This window comes from Leucoraja erinacea, chromosome 4 (genome assembly GCF_028641065.1).
Source record: "Leucoraja erinacea ecotype New England chromosome 4, Leri_hhj_1, whole genome shotgun sequence".
In the NCBI taxonomy this organism is placed as follows: Eukaryota; Metazoa; Chordata; class Chondrichthyes; order Rajiformes; family Rajidae; genus Leucoraja; species Leucoraja erinaceus.
The window spans coordinates 31,258,125-31,274,942 of NC_073380.1; the positions used below are offsets into that span (position 1 = coordinate 31,258,125).

Below are 16,818 nucleotides of genomic sequence, written 5' to 3' on the forward strand. Positions count from 1 at the left end.
CTATCTCTCCCTCGTAACCTCATTCTCCTGCCTTCTCTCCTTAACCTCTGTGGTATTCCTTGGAAATCTGTGGCTCTATCCATCCTGCAGTTGAGAACTGAGCACTGGAGGCTGGTAGGGGCTGGAGGCTGGCTGTACCAAGACTTTGTTACCGCCAATCTCTCCAAGATGTGTATTGACAAAGGAAGTCAATTTCAGAATCAGGGACAGTTGCTTCCCAGCTGTCATCAAGCAACTGAACCATCCTATCAACAACTAGTGAGTGGTCCTGTGTAGCTATCTTGCCATTTCAACAATGACTTATGTTCACAACATATCTGGAAGTGCACACCATCAGACGCAGGAATAGCTTGTTCCCCTCTGTTTTCGGGCTTCTGAATTGTCCTTCCATAAGGTAGGGTTCTGTCTAATTCACCTCTACCCCAATGAGGACATTGGACTTGGTCTATAGAACTGAACAGTTATCTGAACCACCCTATCACCAACAAGAGAGCTGTCTTGAGCTACCTCATTGGAGACCCTCGGACTATCTTTAATCGGACTTTACTGGACTTTATGTTGTACTATAAAGTCTCCCTCTGGAAGGCGATTGTCAAAGTTACCACAGCCAGACATAAAAACTGTTTTTATCCACGAGTAGTTGCTCTACTCAACAGCCAAAAATCTGTAGCCTCCCTTTGAGTTGGTATTTTGTTGGTTCACATGCTTGATCAATGGTGTTTTATCATTAATGTTTTATTATTATTAATATTTAGTGTTTTCTGAGTCATTCGTAACTGTCACTGTATGTCATGTTGTTACTTGTGGGCGGAGCACCAAGGCAAATATGTGAATACTTGGCCAATAAACTTACTTACTTACTATAAGTTATTCCATTTCCTGTATATATATACTGTGGACGACTTGATTGTAATCACTTATATAGTCTTTTCGCTGACTGGATAGCTCACACGAAAAAGCTTTTCACTGTACCTTGGTACACGTGACAATAATAAACTAAACTAAACTGTGTCCTCTGCTGACTCCAATAGATTTTCTTTGCAGAATTTGTGTTGAGAATATTTTGGAAAATATTGGAGAGAAATATCTAACCATTAATTTTAAATTCAGTGGGTCACTTGCCAAACTTTGCTGAATGCATTTTATGCATTTTGCAGCCAAATGAACATCCCTACTAACATATTTTTGGACTACAAGAGCTCCATGACAGCATCATCCAAAAACTTGGATCACTGTTCTGAAAAGGACATGTGTTTGAATGGGAGTGAACTGCATGGATACAGCTTGGAAGGACCTTAAAGGTTGCAGCCATTGAGGTTACCTAAGGAATTATTATCACTCCCCCCTCTCCCCTCTCCCCTCTCCCACCAGGCAAAAGGTATAGAAGTGTGAAAACAAACACCTTCAGATTCAGGGACAGTTTCTTCTCAGCTGTTATCAGGCCACAGAATCATCCTACCAACTAAAGAGCAGTCCTGAACTATGATCTAACTCATTGGTGACCCTCGGACTATCTTTGATCGGACTTTATTGGATTTACCTTGCACTAAACGTTATTCCCTTATCATGTATCTATACACTGTAAATGACTCAATTGTAATCATATATTGTCTTTCTGCTGACTGGTTAGCACGCAACAAATGCTTTTCACTGTACTCAGTACATGTGACAATAAACAAAACTGAACTAAGCTATTAGAGCTTATTGAAAACGTTTCCTAATACCATGTCTAAGAGCTTGAGCAATAATTTGACTCGGGCAATTTTTGACGTTCTCTGCAGAAGTAAAGCGCTAATGTAGAGGATGAGCTTTCTTGGCACGTCTGATCAGAACAAGTCAAGGAAGGTCATCTGGATGTTGCGTTCCATGAGACAAACATTTCCAACTTAATGGAGGAAACCTCCATGTATGCTGGTCCAGGATGGCCATGTCTAATGAGCAGGAGGCCATTCAGCCCATCAAATCCATATGGGCTCCATGTAAGAGCAATCCAGTTAGTCCCACTCTCTTAGAACATAGAACAGTACAGCACAGGAACGGGCCCTTCAGCCCACAATATTTGTGCTGAACATGATGTCTAGCCGTCTGAAGAAGGGTCTCGACCTGAAATGTCACCCATTCCTTCTATCCAGAGATGCTGCCTGTCTGTCCCGCTGAGTCACTCCAGCATTTTGTCTCTATCTTTGATTTAAACCAGCATCCGCAGTTCCTTCCTACACATTTTGTCTGCTCCACTATGATGTCTAGCTGAACTGCTCTCAGCTGCCTGCACATGATCATTGTTATATTCCGGACTGCAGAGTGAAGAATAAGACTTACACACTGGTTGCCTGGATCACGAGAGAGAGATTTATTACACAGCATTCCCTGCTTATATTGAACACCAACTCATTAACATACACATGAATATGTATGAACCATACATTTCCCTATAATCATTTCCACTTTATTGTCCCTGCAATTTCTAAAAAATGCCCTTTCAAGATAAGAGAGTTTATTGTCACCACTTTGTTCAGCACAACAGAATGTAAAATCCGCAGGTAGTCGCCATCTTCACCACCAACCTGGTGTCAAGACTGGTAATGCGTCAGCCAGGCAACCATCACTATTATGCAATAATAGTGAAGGCTGAGCAGAGGGGCACTAGAACCTTTCAAGCCATTCCAGTAAGAGACTGGAGCCCATGTGTCATGAGTCCCAGATAGTTGATTGTACAATGAAAGGTATACTCTGTGCTTTGCTTCAGCACAAGCAGAATATAGTTCAGTGTGTCGTTCGCAAAAAATGTTGCCAAGAGCGAAGGAACGCAGGTAGCAAACCTCCTATTCACGCCAAGACTCTTAGTAGTTGTTGCTACCCCACAAGGTGTAACCTGAAATCCATATTTGTCAAGACAAAAGTGACAGCCCCAGTTCTCAGGTAGCCACTTTAAATCTTGCCCACCAATGTCACGAGCAAGACCTCAAGCAGGAGATGGTGTTGCAACTTCACTGAAAGTGAAGTGGTACACATACCCCGGAAAATACATTGATGGTGCCGAAATAGAGATGGTCAAAAATCTTCAGCTTTCTAGGAGTAAATATACCAGCAACTTGTCCTGGACTAGCCATATTGTAGTAATGGCTCAGTAAGCACATCAATGCCCCTTCTTGCTAAGAAGGCTAAGGGTCTACCACAGGTCTTGTTTATTGAAGATGGGCATGACATGGCACCTTTAAGACATGACACCCCAGATGCTTCCATCTTTCGGGTGAGTTCATGAATTCTTATTCGACGTACCTCTCAGCCACATTTTGATACATTATTGGTCAGCTTATCTCCCCAGAGGCTTGTTGTTATTGAGCTGTTGGGAGGCCTTTGCAATCTCTTAGTAGCCTGGAACAATGCCAAGATTGCGGTGATTCTGTGGAATGGAGGCTGTGGCAGCCACATCCTTGAGGATGTCCTCAAATTCTGTCTGCTTTTCTGTTGTGGATATGATTGTATCTGCTAATGAACTTCATCTGGTTGTTTGGTTTCAATCTAGTCTCGACAGTGCTGAAGAATCCATGCACATCATGGCTATTAGTTGGATCTCAGGAATTTATTCTCTCCACCATCAGTTTCTTAGGTCAGTATTTTTCTTGGAATTTGGTCTTCAAATAGCAGTGAGCTTGCTGTATTTTTCCCTTGAGACATGAAAATGTTTCCAGTCCAATGACTTCTAGCATTTCGAAGTAATTAAGCCCCAGATCTCTTCAATGTTCTCGGGAAGCCAAGTATCCCTTTGTAGATTTCCAGGGATGGGGGAAGTTGTCAACTGTTTGTGTGCGTGTGGGCACATCGCTTTTTCGGGGAAGTAGGGGGTGATTAGTGACATAGTTGTGTGTCAGGATTCAGATTGCTGAATGTAACATTAAGAGAAAATGAAAGAGAAAAGAAATCTGAAGCAGACAGGAAATATTCCATATCTGGCAAATCATCAGAAAAATCAGAACATCTTGTTTTCTGATGTCAACCTCCATTAACATTTTTTCTGTCAACCTCTAATAAAATACGTTGGTTACGTTAATAAAACCAGCAACAAAAATAAGTCGGTTTCTCAACAGGAAAGTGAGTCATTGCCTAATGCTTCTGCCGATGGAACCACAGGCAGTTGGAAAAGCATTTGCTCTTTACCATTTAAAAGTGTTTATTTCCATCAGCAATGTTTTTAATGCCGAGCACAAGGAATGGGAGGTTGAGGCTGCCCTCGGCAAGTGAAAGGGTAAATGAGTTCAAGGCCGTATCCTAAGGTCACACCCTCACTCACGATCCATCAGGCATCTTGATCTTTTTCCATTTGTGAGAGCTGTTGGATTTACAGATCCTGGGTTTGGGATGAAAGGAATGAAAATTTAATGAAAACATTCAGGAACCTCCACCATCTGTGACTAAACCAGGAACAGGCTGTGCGTTTCATTTCCTATGTTATTAGGAAACATGTCTCTGACATAACAGCATGCAATCCAGCTTCAGTAAACTGTTAACTTCTGGCCCTGTTGATCATGAGGTCATGGTACTTGTGGTTCTTCAGGGGAGGAAGGATTGCTTGAACAGGCTGTTTTGAGCCGAGCCTGGTCTTTTAAATCAGTGTGGCTGTCCTGCCATTTCAACGACGACTTACATTTACAACACATCTGGAAGTGCACACCACCAGACTCAGGAACAGCTTGTTCTGCTCTGTTATCAGGCTTCTGAATTGTCCTTCCATAAGCTAGGGTACTGTCCGATTCGCCTCTACCCCATTGAGGGCATTGGACTTGGTCCATGGAACAGAACAGTTATCAGACAAATGAATCACCAGCTATGGAGCAGTCTTGAGGTACCATCTAGGCTGGATTACTGTAACGCGCTCTATTTTGGAGTTGCTCGTTCTTCACTGGCTCGTCTCCAGTTGGTTCAGAATGCTGCTGCTCGCCTTTTAACAGGGACTCGAAAGAGGGAGCACAAATCGCCAATTCTGGCCTCCCTCCACTGGCTCCCGGTGCACTTTCGAGTTCATTTTAAGATACTGTTATTTGTTTTTAAATCTCTGAATGGGCTCGCCCCGCCTTACCTCTCTGAGCTGCTCCACCCATACGCTCCTGCCCGGTCCCTCAGGTCAGCTGGTCAGCTGCTCCTGGAGGTACCGAGGTCTAGTCGGAGGCTCAGAGGGGATAGAGCCTTCTCTGTTGCTGCTCCAGCACTCTGGAACACCCTTCCGTTGCACATCAGACAGGCCCCCTCACTGTCCATCTTCAAATCCAGTGTTAAAACACATTTGTACTCCCTGGCTTTTGACCATGCCTGAGGCTTTGCTTCTGTTTGTGGTGTTTTTGATGTTTCTTTATTTTACATGTCTCTTCCTACTATTTCTTTTGGTTGTTATTTTTGGTGTGTATTAACTTTTTTGTCAATGATTAGTGATGTACAGCACTTTGTTGCAGCTATGTTTGTTTTTAAAGTGCTCTATAAATAAAATTATTATTTATTATTTTTATTATCTACCTCATTGGAGATGCTCGGACTATCTTTAATGGAACTTTACGGGACTGTATCTTGCACTAAACTTCACTCCCTTTGTCCTGTATTTGTACACTGTGGACGACTTGATTGTAATTATGTATAGCCTTTCAGCTGACTGGATAGCATGCACCAAGAAAGCTTTTCACTGTAGCTCGATACACATAATAAACTAAACTGAACTGATGTGCGACAATGTGCTACAATTCTGATAACTATGTTCTGCACTCTGTATTTTCCTCTTTGCTCTATCTATTGTACACGAGTTTGACTTGATTGTATTGAGATATGGACATAGAGTAATTGAGTCTTACAGCATGGAAAAAGGCCCTTCGGCCCAACTTGCACACACCGGCCAACAAGTCTGATCTATAATCCTATCTGCCTGCGTTTGGCCCATATCCATCTAAACCTGTCCTATCCAAGTACCTGCCGAAATGTTTCTTAATCGTTGCGAAAGTACCTGCCTCAACTACCTCTTCCAGCAGCTCGTTCTATACACCCACCAACCTTTGTGTGAAAAAAATGACCCCTCAGGTTCCTATTAAATCTCCCCTCGCCTTACACGTATGTCCTCTGGTTCTTGGTTCCCCTACTCTGGGCAAGACACTCTGCGCATCTACTCGATCTATTCCTCTCATGTCCCCTCATCACCCCTCATCCTCCTGCGTTTTAAGGAATAGAGACCTAGTCTGCTCAGCCTCTCCCTATAGCTCAGGCCCTCGATTCCTGGCAACATCCTTGTAAATCTTTTCTGCACCCTTTCCAACTTAACAACCTCTTTCCTATAACTAAACACAAGACTCTAAATGTGGCCTCATGTCTTATACAACTGCAACATAATCTCCCAGCTTCTATATTCAAATCTCTGATTGATGAAGGCCAATGTGCCAAAAGCCTTTCCACTCAACCCCATTCTCCTGCCTTCTCCCCATAACCCCTGACACCCATCCTAATCAAGAATCTATCTCTGCCTTAAAAATATCCATTGACGGCCTCCACAGCCTTCCATGGCAATGATCCCACAGAATCACCTCCCTCTAACTAAATACATTCCTCCTCATCTCCTTTCTAAAGGTATGTTCATTTATTCTGAGGCTTTGGCCTCTGGTCCTAGACTCTCCCACTTGTGGAAACATCCTCTCCAAATCCACTCTATCCAGGCCTTTCGCTATTCGGTAAGTGTCATTGAGGTCCTCCCTCATCGTTCTAAACTCTAGCGAGGACAGGGGCAGTGTCGTAAAACGCTCATCACATGTTAACCCAATCATTCCTGGGGTCATTCTTGTAACACCAGCACATCCTTCCTCAGATATGGGTTCAGACCAGTTTGACATTTTCAACCTGGGAAAACAGTTCTGACCGTATGTCCTGTCTATTCCTCTCTTAATTTTGTAATTCATTTTACCTTTAGAGCTGCTGCCTCACAGCACCAGAGTACAGGCTTCATGCTGTCTGCGTGGAGTTTGCATATTCTCCCTGAGGCCGCATGGGTTTTCTTCGGGTGCTCTAGTTTCCGCCCTCATCCCAAAGACTTGCGGGTTTGTAGATCAACTGGCCTCTCGCCTCTCATGTACAGGGAGTGAATGAGAAAGTGGAATAACATGCAACTGTTGTGAATGGGTGATCAGTGGTTGGCGTGGACTTGGTGGGCCGAAGGGCCTGTTTCAATGCTGTATCTCTAAACTGAAAAAATTACATTTTTGTCTAGTATTCCCTCAGGCTCCAAAGAAAACAATCCAAGTTTGATTGTGAATGAATTTGCCATAATGTACACCTACAACACATGGAACAGCATAGTGATAGCTTCAGTGTTTTGGTTATTATATTTTCAGTAAGTTCTGTTTCTTTTACTGATTAAAGGAAGGACATCTCCAGTAATAATCAGATAAAACTTGAAAACATGGTTGATTTTCAGAGATTTGACTTGATTTGACTCTCTGCCAAAAAAAAGCAAATAAATGACTGACTTTTTACATGGGTGAACTACAAGGTTACTGCAGTAAAACGTGTGCTTCTATGTTGATGGGTTAACTTTGGAAATCAGTCTCATGTGGAATGTGGATCTTATTTAATTTGCCTTCTCTATGTTCTCACTGTCTGGGACTACAAATGCTGGCAGATGTTGCAGGAAAACTACTGCACCATTGAGGGGGTTAATATTTGTTGATCTTAAAGGAGATGTGCAGGGCATGTTATTTTTTACATAGTGAATGGTAGCTCCCAACATATATGATAGAGCTGTTTAAGAAGTTTTGGGATAGGCGCATGATTATGTAGGGAAGGGAGGAATATGGTTCATTTGCAGACAGAAGAGATTAGTTTAATTTGGCATCATGTTTGACACAGACGTCATGGGCCAAAATATTTGTTTTACTTGTTAAATAGCCTGCAGAATGCAGGGGTAAATTCATAAGTTCTAGGCACAGAATTGGCCATTTAATCCATCAAGTCTACTCTGCCATTCAATCATGGCAAATCTATCTTTCCCTCTCAACCCCATTCGCCCGCCTTCTCCCATAACCCCTGACTAATCAAGATCTGTCAATCTCCAATTTAAACATATCCACTGATTCAGCCTCTACAGCTGTATGTGGCAATTGTAGTGATATTGTCACAGCATAAAATTTGGTTCCAGAACCAGTATCTGCGAGTGGTTTATAGTTTAGAAAAGAACTGCAGATGCTGGTTTAAATCGAAGGTAGATACAAAATGCTGGAGTAACTCAGCGGGTTAGGCAGCTTCCCATTCCTTCTCTCCAGAGATGCTGCCTGACCCGCTGAGTTACTCCAGCATTTTGTGTCTACCTAATGGTTCATAGTTGTTAACTTAAGCTTCCCAACAGGACAGTACGTTAGTGCAATAATATTTTCATTGGGTGGGATTTTTAGCTTAAAACCAACGTTGCCAACTTTACATCCTTTTCACACGGAGGAAACCCACGCGGTCACAGAGAGAACATGCAAACTACACAGAGACAGCACCCAAGGTCAGGATCTCCAGGATCTCCCTCTGGTGGTGAGATGGAGCGGTTCGGCCAGTTGAGCCTCTGTGCCGCCATGTGTAAGTGATGGAGCTCATTTTATTCCACAAGTTAATCAGAGGTTCAGAATATACTTGCAGCTGTATAAATGGTGGGCATGCAAACTGGCTGGTCTGTGGGAATTCTGTTATACAGTAACAATATTGTCATTCTGAAAATGCATCTTTCATTTTTGCCTCTTTTTTCCCTCCATTAGTTCCACTCGTTGGCACCAATGTATTATCGGGGATCTGCTGCGGCTGTTATAGTTTATGACATCACCAATGAGGTAAACCTGCTGTTAACGCTTGCTGTAAACCCGGTTTCAGATTTAGAAAAAGCAGTTTATGGAGGTAATTGCAGCAGGATCTTGACCAGTGCCATCAAACGCTCATCGTATGTTAAACCAATCATTCCTGGAATCATTCTCGCAAACCACCTTTTATCTCACACATGAAAGTGGTATTTTGAATTAGGTCCCTAACATAGTCCTATGCGAGTATAATCCACTATTCAAATATATATGATCCTAAGGTGGCTCGACAGGGTAGATGTGTTTGAAACATCTCTGCGGGTCGGGCAGCATCTGCGGAGGGAAGTGGTCACATGTTTCCAGTCAGGACATTTTAGTCTGAAGAAGGAGAAGGCTTAGAGAGTCTGTTGGCCCACACCTGATCTTAAGGGCACTCCAGAGATGCTGCCTAACCCATTAAGTTACTCCTGCAACATGTGCCTATTTTGGATCAGACCGACAAAGATTCAACCCAAAACACTGTCTGTCAATTCTCTCCCCAGAGGTTGCTTGTCCTGCTGTGTTCTTCCAGCTGCTTGTTTGTTTTTTGTGTCAAGATTCTGGCATCTGCAATTTCTCATGTCTCCTACTCCTATTTTCCTGTTTGGAACACCATCTGCCCCTCTCTCACTGCTCCCTTCGTGAATCCTGCTGCTCTTAGGCTACCTATTACATGTCAAGCTTTGTCCTGCCTCTCCCCCTTTCCAGCTCCTTTTCTCCTCCCCCCCCTCCCACCTTACAATCAGTCTGAAGAAGGGTCCCGACACAAAACATCACCTATCCATGTTCTCCTGTTCCCCAGAGATGCTGCCTGACCTTGACATTGACCATTAATTCCTGAGCAGAAATAGAGGCAAGGAATTCTGATACATAGAGTCATACAGCATGGAAACAGGCCCTTCGGCCCAACTTGCCCACGCTGTCCAACATCTCCCATCTATACTAGCCCCACCTGCCTGTATTTGTCCCATTCACTCTAAACCTATCCTGTACATGTACCAATCCAAGTTTTTTTTTTTTTGAAACATTGTGATAGTACCTGTCTCAACTACTTCCTTTAGTTTAGTTTCATTCATTCATCATCGTTGAAAACATTAGCGACGCAATGGTGCTGGTTTCCAACGGGAACGGTGACGGACGCACCGCACATCTCTGTCCTCCAGTTCCTGCGGACTTCTGCTGCTGGAAGTATAGGATTTTGGTGTGTGTGCTTTATCATCATTCCTTACAATGCTATGTACGACAGTGATCACAACTTCTACAGAAGTGTGGATGGATCTTGTCTCGCTGGAAGCTCATCAGCCCTTTGACAGGTCTTATTTTTGGTCCTGCTCGGAGTCCACAGCCCCCTCCTCACCTGGCAAACCAAGTGGGGGAGACGGTTTAGTCGCCGACTATCCGACTATGGAGCGGGTAGCACGGGATTACACGGTACCCATGGCAGGGGGAACTCCCCCCGACCTGACTTGTTCTGTGATTTCCCTACCTCTAGTACTCTCCCCCCCCCCCCCCCCCCCCCTTCCCTCCCTACGTTCAGTCTGAAGAAGGGTTCCGACCCAAAACTTCACCTATTCCTTTTCTCCAGAGATGCTGCCTGACTCACTGAGTTACTTCAGCACGTTATGCCTAGTTTGGGAAGGTGAAGTCAGAATGAGCTCAGAAATACCAGAGCCTAAAACAAGCCCGCCCCTTCCAGTTTCCAAACCTCAACAGGACCGTAACGCCATGGACACATCTTGGTGGTTGGTATATAGAACGAGCTGCCAGAGGAGGTGGCGCAGCGGTAGAGTTGCTGCCTTACAGTGCCAGAGACCCAGGTTCGATCCTGTCTATGGGTGCTGTCTGTACGGATGTTTGAAACAATCCACGTATTCATGTATAATTTAATCAGGCTGAAGAAGGGTCTCGACCCAAAAAGTCACCCATTCCTCTCCAGAGATGCTGCCTGTCCCGCTGAGTTATCTTGTGTCTACCTTGTGTCTATCTGGATGTATAAAGTCTGGAAGATCACTTGCAGATGTTCCTCTCCTCATCCTACATCAATTCATTTGTGGTTACTTGGAGGAACCACAGGGAGCCTTTCATGAGGAAGGCTCTGCAGAGAGTAGTGCGTTCGGCCGAACGCACCACGGGAACTACACTCCCCCCCCCTTTCAGGACCTATACACCAAGAGGTGCAGATCCAGAGCCAGCAAGATCATGAAGGACCCCTACCACCCCAGCAATGGACTGTTCCTGCTGCTACGGTCAGGCAAACACCTCCTCTGTCACAGTGCGAAAACAGAGATGATGAGTTGGAGTTTCCTCCCACAGGCCATCAGGACTTTAAACTCTGATCTCACCAGGGCGTAAATACTGTTGTGTCTTCTTTTTTTTTAATGTAAATACTGGTACTGCTCTGCTCTGCTCTGTTCTGTTCTGTTCTGTTCTGTTCTGCACAATCGTGCAAGCATTGCCACTTTCATTTCACTGTACACCTTGTATGTGTATGTGACAAATAAACTTGACTTGACTTGCACCATGTTGCAGGCTACTGTTTTAACCTGCATTGCAATGGGCTGCAATGCAGGTCATTGCATTTGTGTGTCAAAGAAGGGTCTCGACCCGAAATGTCGCCCATTCCTTCTCCCCAGAGATGCTGCCTGTCCCGCTGAGTTACTCCAGCTTTTTGTGTATATCTTTGCTTTAAACCAGCGGTTCCTTCCTACACATACTGTCTTTGGAATGTGGGAGGAAATCAGACAGCACTTGGAGGAATTCTATACAGGCAACTTCCAAATAGGTAACACCAGAGGTTTACAGATATGTGAGACCTCAATACTACCCGCCGAGCCACTGTGCTGCACAGGAACAAATCTCCCAATCTTTAGAGAGATATGTTATTAATAAAGCTTCTCTGAAAAAGAGTCTCGACCTGAAACATCACCTTTCCATGTTCTCCAGAGATGCTGCCTGACCTTGTGAGTTACTTCAGCACTTTGTGTCCTTTTGTGTATTAACCAGCAATTGCAGTTCCATGTTTTTCTACTTTGTTCTCTTTAAAATGTCCAGGAAAAGATTAGCATGCGATCAGAAAGCACCAGTGATTAATTAAGTCTTTGAAATAAACCACATAGCGAGTGGGGGGAAAAAACAACATTTTTAAAGGGATTGAAGATAAATTGAGATATTTTTGTTTACTAATGTACAGTTAGCAAAGAAGATAGCAAACAGGTCCAAAGGGTAGGAATGGAAGTAGAAGCAAGGATCTACAGGTGCAAAGATAGACACAAAGTGCTGGAGTAACTTAGCAGGTCAGGCAGCATCTTTGCAGATAAAGGATGGGTGACATTTCGGGTCGGGACCCTTCTTCTACTGAAGAAGTCTCAAGAATGTGAGGTTATCCACTTTGGTGGCAAATCACATATGAAGAAAGACTGGATAGACTCGGCTTGTACTCGCTAGAACTTAGAAGATTGAGGGGGGATCTTATAGAAACTTACAAAATTCTTAGGGGGTTGGACAGGCTAGATGCAGGAAGATTGTTCCCGATGTTGGGGAAGTCCAGGACAAGGGGTCACAGTTTAAGGATAAAGGGGAAATCCTTTAGGACCGAGATGAGAAAAACATTTTTTCACGCAGAGAGGATGAGTCTCTGGAACTCTCTGCCACAGAAGGTAGTTGAGGCCAGCTCATTGGCTATATTTAAGAGGGAGTTAGATGTGGCACTTGTGGCTAAAGGGATCAGGGGGTATGGAGAGAAGGCAGGTACAGGATACTGAGTTGGATGATCAGCCATGATCATATTGAATGGTGGTGCAGGCTCGAAGGGCCGAATGGCCTACTCCTGCACCTATTTTCTATGTTTCTATGTAAGAAGGTTCCCGACCCAAAAAATGACCCATCCATTTGCAGTCTTCTTAAGTCTGAAGAAGGGTCCCAACCCAGCAGAGTCGCCCATCCTTTTTCTCCAGAGAGGCTGCCTGATCTGTTGAGTTACTCCAGCACTCTGTGTCTACAAAAGGAAAGATAACAGTTCCGGATTGATTGTGAAACTTCAAAGAGAGAGAGAGATCCTGAGCAATGCTGCTTTGTGTTGTAAGAATATGTACGTAAAGTAAAACTTCAAATAGGAGATGGTTTGGACGAATGCTGAGTAGAAAGAATGAAAGGGAGAGATTAAGGTTAAAATGTTAAAACGGCTGAAGGGTCAAATTGGGAATACATCTTCTATGTAGCAACCAACAGATAAAGAGATGTTTTTACAGCTGCAGGAAACATCGTATCTTTCAGTGAACGGAAGAAGAACATGGTTTAAAGGATTTGAAGATATGGTCGGAGGGGAAAATGCTTGTTTAGCGTATTTTAGGGTGAAATTAAGTGTAATTTGAAAGTTGGAATGTAAGTTCATGTGATAGGAGCAGAATTAGGCTATTCGGCACATTCAGTCTACTCTGCCATTCAATCATGACTGATCTATCTTCTCCTCAGATTCAGCACCCGCTGATTAAAGAAGTTCCTCATCTCCTTCCTAAAGGTAGCTTTTTGTTAATGAGAACTTTGAGTTTAGTTTATTGCCACGTGTACTGAGGTACAGTGAACAGCTTTTGTTGCGTGCTAACCAGTCAGTGGAAAGACAATACATGATTATAATGGATTGTCCACAGTGTACAGACATATGATGAAGGGAATAACGTGGATAACGTTTAGTGCAAGGTAAAGTCAGTTTGAAGAAGGGTCCTGACACAAAACACCATCTATTCCTTTCTCCAGAGATGCTACCTGACCTGCTGAGTTACTCCAGCTTTTTTGTGTCTATCTTCTGAGCAAAACACAAGCCACATAGTAAATTTCCATTCATAATGAATGGGTCACAACTTGGTAACTTCTGTACTCAATGCCCTATCTGAAGAAGGCCAATATGGTGAAGGACATCATGACCACACTATCTGGCAACAGCGGCTCGCCTGCAGTCCGTTTGTTTTTTACTTTTTTGTGTTGTTTTTGTTTCGTTTTGTCTAGTTAAGTTTTTGGTTTTTAGGTTGTGTTTATGTGGGGGGTGGTAGGGGGTTGAAACGGGGCTTGCTGTCTCTCCCTTCGGGGGGGATGAGGGTCGGCCCCCTGGCGCCTCCGTCTGGCTGAGACTGGCGACCTCGAGACATCCGGGGCAGAACAGCCACTTCCCTCAGGGCGCTCCCGTGAGCAGTCCGGCTCTGGGCTGAACGGGTGGAAGGGGCTGTGGCGCTTCCCGTCAGGGCGGCCCAGCTCGAGGGAGGAACGGCACTCACGTGAGGGCGATCCGGCTCGGGGCTGGAACGGTGCTCCGGTGGCTGGGACGGCGTTCTGGCGGCGGTGACCTGAGTCCGGGGTTCAGCCGCGGGCCAGCGGCTGCGTCCGTTGGACTGGAGGGCGGCAGCTTCGACCACCCCGGGCCGCGGTGTTTGAGCCGGCCCGTTTGCGGGGTTCGGTGAGCCGCGGGACTGTTTGTACCATCGCCCGGTGGGGTATCGCCTCAGCGCAGAGGGAGAAGAGGAGGGAAGAGACTGCAGCCCTAAGATTTTTGCCTCCATCACAGTGAGGAGGTGCTTGGAGGACTCACTGTGGTGGATGTTAATTTGTGTTTAGTGTTGTTTATTATTGTATTATTGTATGTATGGCTGCAGGCACGAAATTTTGTTCAGACCGTAAGGTCTGAATGACAATAAAGGTAATTCTTCTTCTATCTACCTGTCACTCCATTTTCAAGGAACAATGTACCTGCACTGCTAGATCCCTCTGTTCTACAACACTCCCCTGAGCCCAACCATTCACTGTGAAGGTCCTGCCCTGGTTTGACTTCCCAATCTGCAACACCTCGCACTTACCTGCAATGCTTGACGAAATCTAGTGTTCAGCATCCCAGGACAGCTGGACCACGGTAAAGTATCTCAAATAGTAATCTTTCCAACCTGAATGGTGTCTATTTCTGATTGCATGCGCTGGGGTCAGAGAGAGCCATAATCTCATCTGCAACATTTCCGATATTATACTGGTCCAGATGTGCCGCTCCAGGCAAACAAAACAGACCCCACATCACTTCCCGGTGCAGGGTCATCCTGGTGTGAAAAGCCTGTCTGTCATGTCTGGACCATCTGTCTGCTCCTGATCTGCAGCCTGCAATTGTACAGGGCTCTGGTGAGACCATATCTTGAGTATTGTGTGCAGTTTTGGTCTCCTAATTTGTGAAAGGACATCCTTGCTATCGATGCGGTGCAGCATAGGTTCATGAGGTAAATCCCTGGGATGGCGGGACTGTTATATGAGGAAAGATTGGAAAGAGTGGGCTTTTATTCACTGGAGTTTAGAAGGATGAGAGGATATCTTAAAGAAACGTATAAAAGGACTGGACAAGTTAGATGCAGGAAAAATGTTCCCAATGATGTGGGTCAAAATCAAATCTGGGAAATAAAGACACCTGTTGTAAATCATAAAATAATGGAGGCTTTGGTTTTACCTAACTTTTTGTTTTTATTACTGGGCAGTTAATATTAAAAATATGAACTTCTGGTTTGGGGAGAAATAGACCAGCAACCAGACTGGTTTAAAACTGGAAGGGAAGATTGTTGTATGCCTTAAAGCAGGGGCCACAGTCTAAGAATAAAGGGGAGGCCATTTAAAACTGAGATGAGAAAAACGTTTTCACCCAGAGAGTTGTGAATTTGTGGAATTCTCTGCCATAGAAGGCAGTGGAGGCCAATTCACTGGATGAATTTAAAAGAGAGCTTGATAGAGCTGGAGAGGCATGCAGAATCAAGGGATATGGGGAGACGGCAGGCACGAGTTACTGATTGTGGATGATCAGCCATGATCACAGTGAATGGCGGTGCCGGCTCGAAGGGCAAAATGGCCTCCTCCTGCACCTATTTTCTATGTTTCTATTATGGTTCAATGGTGCTTTATTGTCACATGTGTAAAACACAGTGGAATTATTTTTCGAGTCACCAGATTTGGTACCAAAGTATGATCAGCCTGCTAGGCCTTATTGAGAGAGATGGTTAGTATTATGGTGAGAGAGTTCAATTTGAAGGACATAGAAACATAGAAAGGGATAGTGGTGGGTATATGGAACGAGCTGCCAGAGGAGGTAGTTGAGCCATGTACTATACCAGCATTTAAAGGACACTTGGACAGATACATGGAGAGGAAAGGCTTAGAGGGATATGGGCTAAATGTGGACAAATAGAACTAGTTTAGATGGAGCATCTTGGTTGGCATGGACAAGTTTTGCCGAAAGTCATGTTTCTGTTCTGTGTGATTATGACGATGACGCAACATAAACAAAATAGATGATTCGCCCCATGGAATGAAAACATCTGGTTAGCCCACCAAAGAGGAGCATTGAACAACAAGCCCTTCCCTCCAGAGACTTAGAGTAGGACAGGACACAAACAGACCCTTCAACCATGGTGAACGCCAAGTACCCATCTATATCAATCCTATTTCTCAGCACTTGACGATTCAATTGCTTTTCTTAATACTTCTTAAACTTCCTCCACACAGCTGGACAGTGTTGTCCAGATTACATCCACCCTTTGGGTGAAAAAAATGAACAAGAATAGGTTACTTCTCAAAATTCCAAAATTTAAATGGTGGTTTCTGTCTGAAAGATAAAAGATTGCAGAGGGCATTTTGTGTTATACATATTACGGCGGTTTATAATCCAGAGGCCTGGACTACTGATGATTCATGGAGACTATTGTGCTATTGGATCCAATTATTCTGTGCAATAGAGAGTTGTCGTAAAACACGATCAAGTGAAGAAAGCAAACAGTGACCATTGTAATGGAGAACATGGAAAATAGACACAAAAGGGACTGCAAATGCTGGAATCTAGGACCACAATCTGTTGAATGAACTCAATGGGAACTTACTTACTTACTGCCTATTATGCGTCCTGGCATGTAAGGCAGCAACGAAGGTCCTCCACTCCTGTCTGTTCTGGGCTAGCTTCTGGACACTACCC

The 16,818-nt window shown here is 44.3% G+C and overlaps 1 protein-coding gene across 1 annotated transcript in view; it reads left to right on the forward strand.

The window, feature by feature from the left end:
• LOC129696241 (ras-related protein Rab-31-like) overlaps positions 1 to 16,818 on the forward strand; it is a 90,170-nt gene that overhangs the window by 39,585 nt on the left and 33,767 nt on the right. The window contains exon 4 of the mRNA XM_055633947.1: positions 8,763 to 8,834. Within this exon, the coding sequence (XP_055489922.1) occupies positions 8,763 to 8,834 (72 nt within the window). The remainder of the gene's footprint in view (positions 1 to 8,762; positions 8,835 to 16,818) is intronic.